Below are 17,707 nucleotides of genomic sequence, written 5' to 3'. Positions count from 1 at the left end.
AGATATATCAACAAAAGCCAACTAACTTGGAAGTCGTTAAAATTCTCCCTTACCCTAGTGTAGCAGTTCTCAAAAGTGAGTGTATATTTAAAAATCAAGTTGCAATTCTGATTTGAAGATCTCAATCCCCAAGCCCCCTCCCTGGAGAACCAAAAGGTCTGGGACGAAGCCTGGGAATCTTCCTCCTACCCTAGAGCAGAGTTTCCCAAATTTGCCAGATGAGAAGAATCGCCTGGAGTGCTGTTTTACACAGACATTCCTGTCCTCCCCTGGAGACTGATTCCATAAGTTGGGGGAGGGGAGATGGGCTGGAACCTGAATGCGAAACAGTGGTTTCAAATGATTCTTATGATCAGGCGCATCTGGGAAACAATGCTCTAGGGAGTGGCTGCACCTAGGGAGGAAGGAGGGACTCAAAGAGTTCCCCAACTGTTTCTGATATACCCCTCTGCCCCGCTCCTGGCTCATCACCTCCCCTTCAGATCCGACACCCTAGAGATAGCAGCATCACAGAACAGGGTAAATTACTGGGGCTAAAATTTGGTACTTCAGCTTGCTGCAAAATGGTTATAACTAGATAAATACCTGAAGACCTTACACAACCTTATGTTTTTATCAATTACAAAAAAAAAAATGGAGTTTATTAAACTCAGTTAAAAGTTACATGATTAGCCATGTTTCCAATACCAGAAGGCTCTAGAAAATCTATTTTGAGACAAACATATTGCAAGGACCACTTATTAGTCATTTAGCTGTTACTCATAACTTTCTCATCTTTCCTTTCAATGTACCCAAGTGGATTTTGGTGAATCTAGTCATCTCCAGAAGAAAACAGAACAGTTGTCTAAACGGATGGTCTAATACTAAATTTAAAATGTTCTATTCACTTGCCAGTCTTCAGAGGAAATCTTTTCAAAAAGTAACTCACAGACTTCCATCTCCTGCTCCTCACACCTGGCTGAGCCGGCATCGTTGGAAGCAATGCAGTAATACTGCCCAGAGTCCTCCTTGTGAACAGCACTGAAAACCTGGTTCAGGAAATTACAAGGAAATAATGAAACCAAGCGACAGGGCAGAACTCTAAGGGGAGGGAGAGAAGAGGCTGCCCCCACCTGTCAATCTGCTAAGTCCAGAACAAAGTAAACTATCTGCTCTTGGTTTCCCTGCAGCTTCCAGGTCATTGTCCAGGTTCTTTTGATATTCTTCCCTGACACTCTTGCCTAAGGGGTTCTATGTCCTGAATAATAGAACTGCTTAGGCATATGGAGATATCAAAGTCTACCAACACCCAGAAGGAGAGGTTGAGCTTAACTTTTATTCAAGTAAAGGGACTCTGAGAATGATTGTTCTTCAAGCAACACTTTGGCAGTAGGAATACAGAGGATCCTATTTTAACCTGGCTCATTACTCCACAGGTTGGTTATACCACAGATGAGGAGCCCCAGATGTAGTAAAAGCCTGGTATGATATTCTCCGGGAGCAGTCTGTTCTGTATGCATGGCCAGTCTGGTTTCACCTGTTCCCCGCCCCTTCCCACCACGAGGCCTGCGTTATTTTGGAGCAAATTCCAGATACATTTTATCCACAGATACTTCAGTATGTATCTCTAGAAGATATGCATTTTTTTAATCAGAATTACAATACCTTTATCATGCCTAAAGCAATTAACAACTCCTTAATATCATATATCCAGCCAGCAATCAAATTTCCCTAATTAATTCATGAGTTTTACAGTTGGTGATTCAAATCAGGACTGTTCTTCTGTAGAATCTCTGGTGTGCATTTTTAGCTCCCATCTTACAAAGTTTCATTGTCTCTCCTAATACCTGCTCTTTCCACAATAGGTTCCCCTTGTCCCAACACAGACGTTTCCATCCTTACCTCTCAGAAGAGATCTTACCAGAGTGCCTGTCTCAGAGTTTAAGAGAAAAGAGGAATTTCGAAATCTGGGATTGGCTCTGGAGTTTGTTGGCAGCAGCACGTCGTTGCGATACCAGCTATAATGAGGTGGCGGGTAGCCCTCGCTCTCCTGGCAGTGCAGCGTCGCTGCCTTGCCTACAGGCACAGCCTTTGGGACTCTGCACACAGGAGGTACTGGCTTCACTGTTGGAGAAATACAGGCTGGTGTTTAAAATTGGCAATCTGGCTCTATTCTTATGGAAGCCCACAGTAAATCTGCCCAAAACGAGAAAGCTGGCCAAGGGATTCTGCACCGCTGCCATCCCCATGGTCATGCCTGCAGACTGCGTGATCTGCTGCCTGAAATGTGCCCCGTAGCTCACCCCCCGCCCTAAGTATAATCCTGCAGCAAGTTTCTAAGGCCTCCACCTCCCTGAGGAGTGCCTCGTACAGCTGGTGCAGCAAAGTGGCAGAAGCTCCACTTCCCTTTTCACTTTCTACCAGCTCAAGCAGTCTCGGGTCTCAAAGCTCTCCCTCCCTAAATCATGTGATACCCTCAAGGATGCAGTTCTAGAAAGAAAAAGTTGATGTTTTTTATTTTACAGACAAGATTCATGAGGCCTGAAAGGGGGACATGTTTTAACTTCACATGAGTTCCTACCTTGTACGGTTAACTCAATGACAATCTCGTCAATTGCTTTGCGATCGTTTCGAGCAACCACCTCACAACGATAAAGGGCTGAGTCTGTCCGGGTCACATTCCAGATCTTTAGAGAGGTTTTCCCCAATAGTTCTGCACGACCTGCCAAGTCTCCTATAGAAAAGAAGACACAGGGCACTAGAAGACTCTTTAAAGATATTTTTGCCACTTGAAGAAGGTGGTTTCTGGGGCCAGCATTTGATGCCTCAGTAAGAAGACTGCAGATTGGCTTCTATTTCTGTTCCTTTATAACAGAGTTGAACTCTCTGATGACCCTGAGCACCAAAATAGTACCTGGTGTGTAAGAGAAGATACTACATGTGTCTGTTTTTAAAGCACAGGCCTCATTTCCTTTTCATCATTCCCATCATGGATGCCCCACTAAAAGAGAAAGATGTCAAACAAATAACATTAAATAGACCACCAGCAATCCATAAAAGGTACTGGGACATCTAGATATCAGCATGCAAAAGAATGAAGTTGGAATCCTACCTCACACCATCTATACCAAAGACCTTACTGTAAGAGCTAAGACTATGAAACTCTTAGGAAAAACCATAGGCATGAATTGTCATGACCTTGGATTAGGCAATGATTTCTTAGATATGGCACCAAAGGAAGAAGCACACACATAAAAAGAGTTATATTCACCTTCACTTGACTTTAATGAAAAATTTAAAACTTTTGTGCTTCAAAGGACACAAGTAAGTGAAAACACAATCCACTGAATGGGAGAAAATATTTGCAGATCATATATCTGACAAAAGACTAGTATCCAGAATACGGGCATATCTCGAAGGTACTGCAGATTTGGTTCCAGACCACCACAAAAAACAAGTAACAGAAAAAAGCAAGTCATAATCTTTTTGCTGGTGGAGGGTCTTGCCTTCAATTTTTTAAAAAACACAAGATTTGTGAAGTGCAATAAGGCAAATCACAATAAAATGAAGCATGCCTATACATAAAGAATTTGTAACTCAATAATAACTAGACAAATAACCTAATTAAAAATAGACAAAGAATTTGCATAGATATTTCTCTAAAGAAGATCTTGCAAATGGCCAATAAGCACATGAAAAGATGCTCAGCATCTTTAGTCATCAGGGAAATGCAAAGCAAAACCACAGTGAGATACCACTTCATACCCACTAGGATGGCTAGAATCAAAAAGATGGACAGTTACAAGTGTTAGTAAGGATATGGGGAAATATACTGCTGAAGGAATGGAAAATGCTGCAGCCACTTTGAAAAACAGTTTGGCAGTTTCTTTTGAAAACTATACATGCAACTACTACATGATCTAGCAATTGTACTATTGGTCATTTATCTCCAAGAAATGGAAACTTATGTTCACACAAAAACCTGTACATGAATGTTCATAGCAGCATTACTGATAACAGCCAAAAGTGGGGAAAAAAAACCAATGTACGTCAACTGATGAATGGACAAAAAAATGTGTCCTATCTACAATGGATCATCAGTCATCCATATTTTTAAAAATGAAGTACTGATACATATGCTACAACATGGATGAACCTTGAAAGCAATATGCGAAGTGAAAGAAGTCAGTCTCAAAGGATCACAAACTGTATAATTCCATCTACATGAGGTGTCTGGAATGGGTAACTCCATAGAGACAAAGTAGGTTAGTGGCAGCCAGGAGGTGAGTGGAGGAAGAAGAGATGATGAGTGACTGCTAATGGGCATGGGGTTTCTTTGGGGGGCCCATGAAAATGTTCTGGAATTTGACAGTAATGAGAGTTGTACATCTCTGCTGAATATACTAACAACCACTTCGGTAAATACTTTAAAAGAGTGAGTTTTACACTATGTGAATTATATTTGTTTTAAAAAAATTTAAACATAAAAAGAAACAGTAACTTTTCAAAAAAGCATGAAAAACCTAGAGAATGACAAGTATGACACAAAAGAAAAATATGACACAAAAAAGTAGAAACTAATTATTACTTAACCTGTTGTTTAGTGACAAGTATAAGAAGGCTTTATATAAAAACGGCAAAATGCTATGACAGAAGATGAACATTTTCAAAGGCATTTTCGAAGGGGAAGGTTTATTATCCAGTGGCCATTAGTAGAGGTTAGGAAAATGGTAAAAAAAAAATCTAACAGGATGCTTTTGGTATAGTCCTGGGTTAAGTCAAGAGAAAAGGCCAAGTAGATTCAAGTTTTCCTTCAGCATTCATGTTTTATGTGGCAAATACTCTCTCTATCCTTCCAACTAAGAGTGAGCTGTTTAATTTCCAGAAACAGAAAGTTCTTTGAAAAAATTCCCATTTGGTTTCTCTGATGATCAAAATTGCATGTACAGGGTTTATCGGGAGCAGCCTAAGTTGCCAGGGAAAACCAATTTGTTTTCTAAGAGTAACATTTCTATCTCTTCAAAAATAAGAGGTTGGGGAGGATACTGGTGGGAAAACAAAACTATTTTTAAGAGCCTATGACTCCAGATGATATTGAGCAGAAAGCAGAAAGATCATGAGTTTAGGTTGTTTCCACAAAATCTCTTTCCCATCTGTGAAACCTCAACTGTCAACTTCTCTGAGAACTCTGTAGCCACCGTACCTATAACTTACCTGTGTCTGTACCTCAGGTTTACTTCTTCTCTCCTGTCAGAATGAAGGTCGTGTTCCATTTCATGTCATCTGTAATCCCTTTCTCTCCCTCCTTCGTCAAAGTCACAGTCAACTCCTAGTAATTCCTCCTCTTTATTCTCTACACTGCCTCGACCTTAGCTCAGGCCACTAGCTCCTCCCTCTTGGATTCTATAAATTCTATAAATTCTGCTCCAAGTATTGCCCATCTCTAATCTCTTCTCCACAAAGCAGCTAATTCGTTGTTCTTGGAGCCTAAGTGTAACCATGTCACTTCCCTCTTAAAATCTCTCAGTGGACCCTCAAGAAATTGTCCATTCTTGTCTGGCATTCACTGCTTCTTGTTTGGCCCCGGCATACCTCTCCAGTTTCATCTGGTGTCTTTCCTCCCACCCCCTCTCTCTCCAAGCCCCAGCTAAGAAGGAGCACTTATAGTTTCTCTGATAAGCCAAGCTACCTTTTGCTTCTGTATCCTTATTCACAGCATTCTTTCTTGCCCAACACCTTTCTTCACTCCACCCCTTACCATCTTGCCTGGCTAACTAGTCTTTCTTCACATCTCTGCCACTTCTGGAAAGCCTTCCATGACCACCTGTCCTGCTCCTACTTCATGCAGTCTGAATGCATCCTGCGCTTACCTCTGCTCTAGCACTTGGATAACATCCTGCTCACTGATCTAGTGAGTGCTTTCTCAATGCAGTGTGCTTGCACACAGTAGATGTTCATCGAATACTTGTTGTCTCCTTGCTGCTCCTGGTGATCCTGCTGATTAATTCACTTAGCTCATATCACTAATGTCATGGATCATGATAAGAAGGTCTAGGAAAATGTTCACTCTGATGCCTCATAAATATCAGTTGCAGAGATAAAAATCCTAACTAATGAACTGATACTTACTGAAGCTGGGTGACAGGTACAGGGAGGTTCAACATGCTATTCTCATTACCTTTACATGTGATGAATTTTCTGTAAGTAAAACAAAACAAAACAAAACAAAACAAAACAAAACAAAACAAAAAAAACAATCCTGGCTACAGAAGCAGGAGCAGTCAGGGGAAAGCCTCTAGCCACAAGCACATGCCTGGGCCTTGTGTACAAAGGAGAGGACTATAGGATCATACCCTGTATTTTGTTGTCAAAAAACACATATGTGGTTTGGGCATCCTGAATTTTCTTCCATTCAATCCGGGGGTCATTTGTCTGTGAATCTGTAATGATACAAGACAGCTCCACACCTAATGAGCAAAAAAAAAAAAAAGAAATTTTAGTAAAAGTGGAATAATTTTAGGTTCATTTTATACCCAGACCTTGGAAGATTTCTAGTTTTAGAGAGGTATTTCATGCAGATTAAAAATCTAGCTGTCTCCAGGCTCCAAGAGACTTTAAGAAAAGATGAATTTTAGAAAGAAAAAGAATAAAGATGATTAGCAAGAAGCCTTACTAAATAGAGTAAACATCCCCTTAATATTCCGCTTATGTATCAGAAATTTCTTTGTTATGTAAGCCAGGGCAGGAACCAGATTTGAGCCAACACAGAACCCGCAGAGTTCCCTGCTGGCCTACTGAGGGGCTCTGCTTCACTGACACGCTTACACATCCAATGCACTGTTAAGTAGACACACACTGGAACATCTCTATGGCACTATATGTGAATATTTGAACTGAGTTGGTTGCAAGACTACTGAATGTCCATTAGGTGGTGCCCGTTCTCCTAATACATAGTCTCCCTTGTACTTACTTTCAAATTCCTGTACCACCGGGTTTCGGTTGCTGGATTTGAGATTCACAGCCCCTATCAAGCAGTCTGAAGAGAAAAAAAAAGAAAAAAGAAAAGTAAATCAGAGACAATGCGACTCTAAGACAGCAAAGAACCCTCGGACTGAGGTCAGGTTTTTCGCTTCTATGTAGGCTACAATCACTATCCACAAAGGATGGAAAAATATTATATTCCAAAACAAAGTCTCTTAGATACAGCAAGTTGACTGCCTTCTCTCAGTCTGACCTTCACAGGAAGGAACTAAGAGGGAGAGAAAGTTCTGAGAATTCACTTTCCTTCTTAGTCCCAGAATAAAGCCACCTAGAGCTTTAATGACTTTTCCTCAAAGAATTTCCTTCTTGCTTGGAATCACTATTAATCCTTTCAATATCTATCATTTGGACTCATGGGAGCCTTCTTGTCAGCCCTCCCTCCTGCCTCTCCCCTCTCTCTCCTCTAGGCTTCAAATCCAGCAAGGCACTCTCGATCCATACTCTAGGCCAGGTACTTTCTTTCCTTTTTAGGATGGCGTCAACACTGGGTACAGTTATCAACAAACTAAAAGACTGCCTCCTGAGTTAGCCATGTATCTAACCTAGCAATTCCCATCCATTAAGAAGTTCTTAGCAGCCTTCAGTAAAATGAGAAATATAACAACATAGTGACTTTTATAAAGCTAAGTTGAATGAAGCTATTGATGAAATCAAGATATGCCATTTGCACGGTAGTCCCTTTCAAAACTAGCATCTGACTGTTTCGACAAACTTAGAAGTCAATTTATTATGGTCTCAAACTGATTTCCTTAGAGAAAAGAACAAGTAGGTACATTGATCACCTACAAAATGTCATTCTTCAGCTACTTGGTCCCTAGGAAAACATGCCATTCCCAAAGACGGCCTGCATACATAAAGCCCTTAAAAAGGCCTGTGGATCTCAGGTGACTATACCAGGTAAAAAAAAATGTGCAGAAATACTTATTCTCTAAGCTGCTTTCTAATTCCTTGCATATTAGGTGGACTGCAGGTCACGACAACCCATTCTTTTCCTTTTTTAAATTGTATTAAATGGTTCAGTTACAATTCGATATACATTTCGATCCTCTTTCTTACTTAGTAGGACTTCATTAATGTTAACAAAAGCCTCAAAAAATCTAATAAAAAGAGATGAAAATCATAATGTACCTGAGTTGCTATGAGTTTCTAAACCACTCACAAAAGGTTGTAGAACTAGGACAAGTAAAGATAATGTTATTTTGTTTGGGTTAACCATGGGCTATTCCTTTTGGAAGCCAGAAATCCTATGCATACGTAGCACTTTCTATTTCTCCTTCAAGCTGGAAGCTCCCAGTGATCCATTAATAGAGAGTAATAGATGATGCTCTGAATACCTACTAAGGAAGGACACACAGTTCCTTCTGAGGAAAGTGACCATAGACATATATAGCATGATCACTATAATTTAGATGATGAGATACCAAAGCTCTGGTTAAAAATGACCATGAACAGGGATCAGCTTCTGACCCAAAGGCCATCAAAGGGGCCTCAGAATAACTCATGAGAACTTTGCTCAACTAGATATAAGACAACCTAATCTGACCCTTTCTTTTAAGAAGTATGAAGCTAAGAGAAATTAGAGAATAAATTAGAGAATTTATATAGTCACCAGAGAAACAGTTGGAGTATAAAAAAAAAATAAATTGGCTCATCAAAATGGTGGAAACACTAGAGTTGGGAACAGATGAACTAGAGGACAAAAAAGATGACACTAAAGTTACTCTAGTATCTGCAGCCATTTCATCAAGGCCAATTAAGATATATTCTTTACAATAAATCTCTACAGTAAACTAAGCCAATTTGTTTCTTACAACCAAAAAGAAGCTAAGGTAACACAGCCCGAGATAATGGAAATAATCACCTCTTTTATCCCTCTACTCTGCAGTAGAAGTGAATATTCTATACTTCTTAATGAAAGCTTGCCCTGACCGCTTTCCTGCCCAACTACCCTACATAAGTTTCACAGGCAGCTGCTCATGCCAATCCTAGAAGACAATATGTATCAAGAAGATTTAAAAACAGAAGACCACAACAAGCAAGTGAAATTTTAGCTTAAGTGATCATTTATAACAGCTGACCCCTACGTCTGATGAGGTCCCAAGCTGAGAGCCCTTCCTCAGAATTCTCATCCTATTTCTAAACAATTCTTAAATTTATAAATATTCTATAAAGGCATACCTCAGATATACTATGGGTTCAGCTCCAGACCATCACAATAAAGCCAAAACTACAATAAAGTGAGTCACACAAATTTTGTGGTTTCCCAGTATAGATAAAAGTTATGCAGGTAGTCTATGGCCAAGCCGCCCTGAACAAGCTCTATCCCGTCTGATCTCGGAAGCTAAGCAGGGTCGGGCTTGGTTAGTACTTGGATGGGAAACCATCTAAGAAGACCAAGTGCTATAGGCATAAAAAATAAAAAATAAGGGATTGTAAGCTGACAAGGTCCTTGCAATCTGTGAGGTCAACCAAGGGTTGCCTCACCTAAAAAAAAAAAAAAAAAAGTTATGCATACACTATAATTATGTATATTAAGTATGCAATAGCATTGTTTTTAAAAATCATGCACACATCTTAGTTAATAAATACTATCATCTGTGTCTTGAGCAAGTCGTAAGCTTTTTGCTGGTGGAAGGTTTGGCCTCAATGTTGATGGCTGCTGACAGATCAGGATGGTGGCTACTAAGACTGGAGTGGCTGTGGCAATTTCTTAAAATAAGACAACAATGAAGTTTGCCACACTGACTGACTCTTCCTTTCACAATTTCTCTGTTGCATATCACACTGTTTGACAGCCTTTTACCCACAGCAATACTTCTTTCAAAACTGGAGTCAATCCTCTCAAACCCTCCTGCTGCTTTATCAACTAAGTTTATGTAATGTTCTAAGTCCCTTGTTGTCACTTCAATAATCTTCACAGCATCTTCACTAGGAGTAGATTCCATCTCAAGAAACCACTTTCCTCACCCATCTTAGGAAGCAACTCCTTCCTTATTCGTTAAAGTTCCACCATGAAAGTGCAGCAATGCAGCCACATCTTCAGGCTCCATTTCTAATTCTAGTTCTCTTGCTCTCTGTATTTCTGAAGTTACTTCCCTTCACTGAAGTCCTGAACCCCTCAAAGTAATCCATGAGCGTTGAAGTCAACTTCTTTCAAACTCCTGTTAATGTTGATATTTTGACCTCTTACCATGAAATCACAAATGTTCTTAATGGCATCTAGAATCATCAATCCTTTCTAGAAGGTTTTCCATTTATTTTGCCCAGATCCATCAGAGAAATCATTATCTATGGTAGCTAGAGCCTTATGAAATGTATTTCTTAAATAAGACTTGAAAGTTGAAATTAGTCCTTGATCTTTGGGCTGCAGAAAGGCTGTTGTGTTAAAGGCATGGAAACAACATTCATCTCACTGTACATCTCCGCCAGCGTTCTTGGGTGACCAGGTGCATTCTCTATGAGCAGTAAAATTTTGAAAGGAACTTTATTTTCTGATCACTAGGTCTCAACAGAAGGCTTAAAACATTCAATAAATCATGTCGTAAACAATGTGATGGCACCCAGGCATTGCTGTCCATTCGTAGAGCACAGGCAGAGTAGATTTAGCATAATTTTTAAGGGTCCTAAGATTTTTGGATTGGTAAACGAGCACTGGCTTCAACTTAAAGTCACCAGTTGTGTTAGTCCTTACACGAATCAGCCTGTCCTTAAAAGCTCTGAAGCCAGCATTGACTTCTCCCTCTCTGTGAAAGTCCTTTCAATATAAGGCTGTTTTGTCTACATTAAATATCTGTTTAGTGCAGCCACCTTCATTAATTAGCTTAGCTAGCTCTTCTGGGTAACTTGCTGCAGCTTCTATAACAGCACTTGCTGCTTCCCCTTGTACTTTTGTGTTACGAAAACGGGTTCTTTCCTTAATCTTACGCTAGCTTCAAACTTTTTTTCTGTAGCTCCTTCACCTTACTAAGCCTTCATAGAATTGAAAAGTTAGGACCTTATTCTGGATTAGGCTATGGTTTAAGGGAACGTTATAGCTTGTTCATCTTCTAACCAGACTACTAAAACTTTATGTCAGCAATAAGGCTATTTTGCTTTCTTATCATTTGTGTGTTCACTGGAGTAGCACTTTTAACTTCCTTCAAGAACTTCTCCTTTGCATTTAAAACCTAGTTCACTGTTTGGCACAAGAGGCCTAGCTTTTGGCCTATCTCAGTTTTCGATATGCCTTTCTCACTAAGCTTAATCGCTTCTAGGTTTTGATTTAAAGTGAGAGACCTGTGACTCTTCCTTTCACTTGAACACTTAGAAGCCATTGTAGGATTATTAACTGGCCTTATTTCAAAACTGCTGTTTCTCAGGGAATAGGGAGGCCCAAGGAGAGGGAGAGAGATGGGAAGGGCCTGTTGGTGGAGCAGTCAGAACACACACATTTATTGATTAAGTTTGTCATCCTATATGGGTGTGGTTTGAGGTGGCCCAAAATGATTACAATAGTAACATCAGAAACCACTGATTACAGATTACCATAACATATACAGTAGCACCCACAGACTTGCTCGACACAGGGTTGCCGTAGCCTTCAATTCATAAAACACACAGTATCTGTGAAGCACAATAAAACAAGATGTGCCTGCAACACCTTACTTGCCCATCACCAATAACCCAAGATCCTACTACAAAAGAATTCTGTCATTTAGAGAATGTTATATAAATGAAAATATACAGCAGGTGATTTTTTTAGATTGACTTTTTTCACCCACAGAATGCTCTTTAGGTCCATCCAACTTGTGTATAATAATAGTTCATTTCTTTATATTGCTAAGTAGCATTCCATGGATGGTATGTACCAACTCTTCTCACCATTCACTCACTGAAAGACATCTGGGTTGTTTCTAGTTTGAGTCTATTATCGATAAAGCTGCTACGAGCATTTGTGTACAGGTTTTTGTATGAATATGTTTCATTTTCTCTGGGATAAATGCCCAATAGCACATAGGCTCAGCTGTATGTTGCTGCATGGTTAGTTTTTTTTAAGAAACTGACAAACTGTTTTCCAGAGTTGTGCTGTATCAAAAATTCATTGCAGGAAAGTTTTCTAAATTATTTTTTTGGGTTTTTGTTTTTTTATTTAGAGGGGTTTACTGGACCACTCTGTACTAACTTTGCAACTTTCTGTGAATCTATAATTATTTCAATATTAAAACATAGAACACTTGTCTATTTCTAAAGTGATGATGGTGAATATCCAATCACTATGTCATTTGGAATCCACTGAATACACTAAAAAAGTAAAGTTACAGCTTTATTTTAAAGTGTCAATATTTATAATATACCAGAAATTGTATACTTAACAACTTTTTAAATTTATGTAAAAAAATTTATATAAGTTCTCCCAACTTCTTTTAGTGAATATGTAAGTTAAAACTATCAGCTGGCTTAATTACATTCATGATCAAAGTATACAATAAGAATACTAATGTGGTCATAAATTATTTTGCAGTGGTCTATGTGTTTCTGTCATTTCACTGAACATTAATATTTTGAGGTTTTGCTTTTGGGCTCTCTGAAAACATCAGCAGCAACTACAGAGTCTGCTGTTCTCACCCTACTAAAGATTAGTGAATAGAGAAAATCAGAGAATCAGGGTGACGTAAAAATTTTCTCTTTACAAAATTGGTATTTTTATCTCAGTAAGACGTTTACAATTGAATGTGAGAGATGGTGCTCCATCCCTTGTATTTTGACTGTTTCTACGTATAATCTATATGCATGATCCAGTTTTTCTGCATTTTCATCATCACTATGTAAATTTCTTTATTCTGGTATATGTAACATAAAATTTACCATCTTGACCACTTTTAAGTGTACAATTCAGTGGAATTCAGCACATTCACAATGTTATACAATACATCACCATCCATCTCCACAACTTTGCTCATCATCCCAAACAGAAACTCTATACCCATTAAACAATAACCCCATTTCCTTCAAATCATAGTCCTCTGGTAACCTCTACTCTGTCTCTATGAATTTGCCTATTCTAGGTACCTCATGTAAGTGGAATCACACAATATTTGTCCTTTTATGTCTAGCTTATTTCACATAGCATAATGTTTTCAAGGCACATCCATGTAATATGAATTTCATTCATTTTAAAGATGAATAATATTCCACTGTGTGTATACATATTTTGTTTATCCAGTCATCTGATGATGGACATTGGGTTGTTTCTACCTCTTGTCTACTGTGAATAATGCTGCTATGAACAATGGTGTACAAGTATCTGATCCCTGCTTTTAACTCTTTTGGTTATGTACCTAGGAATTTAATTCCTGGATCACATAGTAATTCTCTGTGTAAATTCTTGAGAAACTGCCAAACATTTCCACAGTGGCTGCAATCATTTTACAATCCCATCAGCAATGAACAAGGTCTCCAATTGCCCCACATCCTCACCAACATTTGTGACTTTTGTTTTTTAGTAATAGCCATCCTAATGTATGTGGTTTTGATTTGTATTTCCCTAAAGGTAGTGAGTGATGTTGCACATCTTTACATGTGCTTATCGGCCATTTGTATATCTTCTTTGGAGAAATGTTTACTCAAATTCTTTGCTTTTTTAAATTAAGTTCACTTTTTTGTCATTGAGTTGTAAGAATTCTTTATATATTCTGGATATTAATCCCTTATATATATATATGTATGTATGTATGTATTCATGTGTATATATATATATATACATATATATATATATGCTTTGCAAATATTTCCTCCCACTCTGAGTTGTATTTTCATTCCCTTAATAGTGTCCTTTGATGTACAAAAGATTTTAATTTTAACGAAGTCCAATGTATTTGTTTTTTTCTTTTGTTGCCTGTGCTTTTGGTATCATATCCAAATCCAAAGTCATGAAGATTTTCCCCTGTTTTCTTCTATGAATTTTATAGTTTTAGATCTCATATTTAGGTCTTTGATCCATTTTAAGTTAATTTCTATATAATGTAAGAGCCCAACTTCATTTTTAGAATGTGTATATCCACTTTTCTTAGCATGATTTGTTGAAAAGACTGTGCTTTCCTCATTCAATAGTCTTTAGTACCACTGTCAAATCCTATCTGAGCATATACACAAGGGTTTATTTAATTCTGGGCTCTGTATTCTGTCCATTGGTCCATGTCTGCCTTTATACCAGTACCACGCTATTTTGATTACTGTAGCTTAATAATAATTTTTGTAATCAGTGAGGATCCTCCAACTTTTTCAAGATGATTAGAGGAATTTAGGGTCCTTTGAGATTCCATATAAATTTTAGGATGAGTTTTTCTATTTCTGAAAAGAACATCATCGGGATTTTGATAGAGAATTCATTAAATCTATAGACTGCTTTGGGTAATATTACCAATATTACCAATATTAGATTTTCTAATCCATAAACATAGGATATCTTCCATTTATTTATCTTTAATTTCTTTCAGCACTATTTTGTAGTTTTCAGTGTATAAGCCTTTCATTTTCTTGATTAAATTCATTCCTACGTATTTTATTCCTTTTGAAGTTATTATAAATGAGATTGTTTTATTTCATTTTCTGATTGTTCATTGTTAGTGTGTAGAAATGCAACTGATTTTTGTATGTTGGTCTTGTTTTCTGTTTTCCTGTTATTAGGGTTTGTTTTGTTTTTGGTGTAATCTTTAGTTTTCTAAATGTAAGATCATGTAATCTATGAATAGGGATAATTTTACTTCTGCCTTTCCAATCTGGATAGCTTTTACTTCTTTTTTGTTGACTAACTGCTCTAGTTAGAAATACCAATACTGTGTAGAATATTAGTGTTGAACATGAATATCCTTGTCTTGCTCCTAACCTAAGGGGAAAACTTTTCGGTCTTTCACTGTTAATAATGGCATTACAGCCACACACAGCTTAACAATGGGGATATGTTCTGAGAAATGTATCATTAGGCGATTTCATCATTGTGCAAACATCACAGAGTGCACTTACACAAACCTATATGGTATGGCCTACTACACTCCGAGGCTATATGGTATAGTCTATTGCCCCTAGGCTACAAACCTGTATAGCAAGTTACTGTACTGAATATTGTCGGCATTTGTATCACAGTGGTAAATATGTGTGTATCTAAACATATCTAAAAATTGGAAAGGTACAGTAAAATTACAGTATAAAAGATAAAAAATGGTACCTGTATAGGGCATTACCATGAATGGAGCCTACAGGACTAGAAGTTGCTTTGGGTGTCAGTGAGTGGTGAGTAATGTGACATGACATCCTAGGATATTACTGTACACTACTGTAGACTTTAAAAACATTTTACAGTTAAGTTACACTAAATTTATAAAATAAAAAGAGATTAAATCAAGAGAAAATATTGCAATCAGGAGACGAAGTAAACACGAGATGTATGAGGCTGCTGGTCGTACAATATGGCATACTATTTTACAAACTTTTTCTTATATATGTAGAAAGAATACACTTTAAAATAATAAATAGTACAGCAAATACTGTACTTTTTCTTTATTATAATTAGCAAGTAATAAGTAATTATAACACATAATTATGAGTGTTATACTGTTATATGGCTGGCAACACGATAGGTTTATTTACACCAGCATCACCACAAACACTTGAGTAACGCATTATGCTATGACATTATGACTGCTGCAATATAGTAGGCAACAGGAATTTTTCGGCCCATTATAATCTTATGGATCCACCATGGTAAATGTGATCCATTGTTGACCAAAGTGTTGTTATGTAGCACATGACTATAGCTGTGGGTTTTTCATATATGGTGCTTATCATGTTGAGGAAATTCTCTTCTAGTTTACTGAGTGTTTTTATTATAAAAGGGTGTTGATTTTGTCGAATGTCTTTTCTGTATCAATTGAGATATAATCATGTGGTTCTTTTCTTTCATTCTATTAATTTGGTATGTTACCTTAATTGGTTTTCATATGTTAAAACACGTCTGAATTCTGGGAACAAATCCCATTTGTTCATAGTGTATAATTCTTTAAATATGTGGTAAAATTCAGTTTGCTAGTATTTTTTGGAAGATTTTTGTATCAATATTAAGGAATGCTGGTCTGTAGTTTTCTTTTCTAGTAGTGTATTTGTTGTTAGTATCAGGGTAATGCTATAGAATGAGTTAGGAATTACTCCCCCCTCTTCAATTTTTTGGAAGAGTTTGAGGAGGATTGGTGTTAATTCTTGAAATGTTTGGTAGAATTCACTCAGGAAGTCATACGGTCCAAACTTTTCTGTTTTTGATTACTGATGCAATCACTTTACTAGTTATAAGTATAAACAGATTTTCTATTTCTTAATGATTAAGTTTTGGTAGATTGTATGTTTCTTGGAATTTGTTCATTTCATCTAGGTTATCTAATTTACTGATGTACACTTTTTCATAGCATTCTCTTAGAATCCTATTTCTTTCTTTAAAATCAGTAGTTATACCTCCACTTTTCTGATTTTAGTAATTCATCTTTTTTTTTAGTCAATATAAAGTTTTGTCAATTTTGTTGATCTTTTCAAAGATGCAACTTTTGTTTTGATCTTCTCTATTGTTTTTCTATTTTTTTTTAAATTAATCTCTGCTCTAATCTTTATTTCCTTCCTTCTGCTAGTGTTGGGTTTAGTTTGTCTTCTTCCAGTTCCTTAAGGTGCAATGTTGTTACTGATTTGAGATCTTTCTTTTATGAAACGTAAGTGTTTTAGCTCTTAGTAGTGCTTTTGTTGAATCCCATAGTTTTGTTATGTTGTGTTTTTGTTTTCATGTCTCCAGATATTTTCTAATTTCCTTGACCAATCGGTTAAGACTGTATTATTTTCCACATATTTCTGAACTATCTAGTTTTCTTCGGTTATATTCTTAGTTTCATTCCACTGTGATTAGAAAAGATACTTTATATTGTTTAAACTCTTTTGAAATTAAGACTTGTTTTTGGCCTAACATATGATCTATCCTAGAGAATGCTCCAAATGCACTTGGAAAAAAACATGTATTCTGCCCTTGTTGAGTACAGTGTTCTATATATGTCTGTTAGGTCCAATTGATCCATGTTGCTGTTCAAGTCTTATATTTCCTTATTAATCTTCTATCTTTGTTTATCTATTACTGAAGGTGGGGCATTGAAATCTCCAATTATTATTGTAAAACTATTTCTCCCTTCATTTCTGTCAATGTTTGCTTCATATATTATGGAGCTCAGATGTTTAATGCTTATGTTTATAGCTGTTATATATTCTTGGTGAATTGCCTTTTATTAATATATATTCATTCTTTGTCTCTTGTAACAGTTTTTGACTTAGTCTATTCTGTCTATTATTAATACAGCTACCTCAGCTCTCTATTGGTTACTATCTGCGCAGGGTATCTTTTCAAATCTTTTCACCTCCCCACACTATTTGTGTTTAGATATAAAGTGTCTTGTAGATAGCTTGAGTTGGATCATGTGATTTTGTCCATTTTGCCAATATCTGTCTTTTGACTGGAGAGTTCAACCCATTTTCACGTAAATAAAGTAATTAACTGATGAAAAACTTTCTACTAAATTTTTGATCCTTGTTCTCTGTATGAATTATATTTTTGTCCCTCATTTTCTCCATTATTGCCTTGTTTTGCATTCTGATATTTTTTTTTTTTTTTAGTTACACATTTGGA

General features: G+C 37.1%; 1 protein-coding gene and 1 pseudogene across 1 annotated transcript in view; one reads left to right on the top strand and one right to left on the bottom strand.

Moving 5' to 3' along the window:
* JAM3 (junctional adhesion molecule 3) overlaps window positions 1-17,707 on the bottom strand; it is a 64,622-nt gene that overhangs the window by 3,976 nt on the left and 42,939 nt on the right. The window contains 5 exon segments of the mRNA XM_011376233.2: window positions 929-1,028; window positions 1,901-2,103; window positions 2,561-2,713; window positions 6,333-6,446; window positions 6,950-7,015. Of these exon segments, the coding sequence (XP_011374535.1) occupies window positions 929-1,028; window positions 1,901-2,103; window positions 2,561-2,713; window positions 6,333-6,446; window positions 6,950-7,015 (636 nt within the window).
* Window positions 9,311-9,429, top strand: LOC111729907 (annotated as a pseudogene).

This window comes from Pteropus vampyrus, unplaced genomic scaffold (genome assembly GCF_000151845.1).
Source record: "Pteropus vampyrus isolate Shadow unplaced genomic scaffold, Pvam_2.0 Scaffold288, whole genome shotgun sequence".
NCBI lineage: Eukaryota > Metazoa > Chordata > Mammalia > Chiroptera > Pteropodidae > Pteropus > Pteropus vampyrus.
This window is presented reverse-complemented; position numbering and strand designations above follow the sequence as displayed.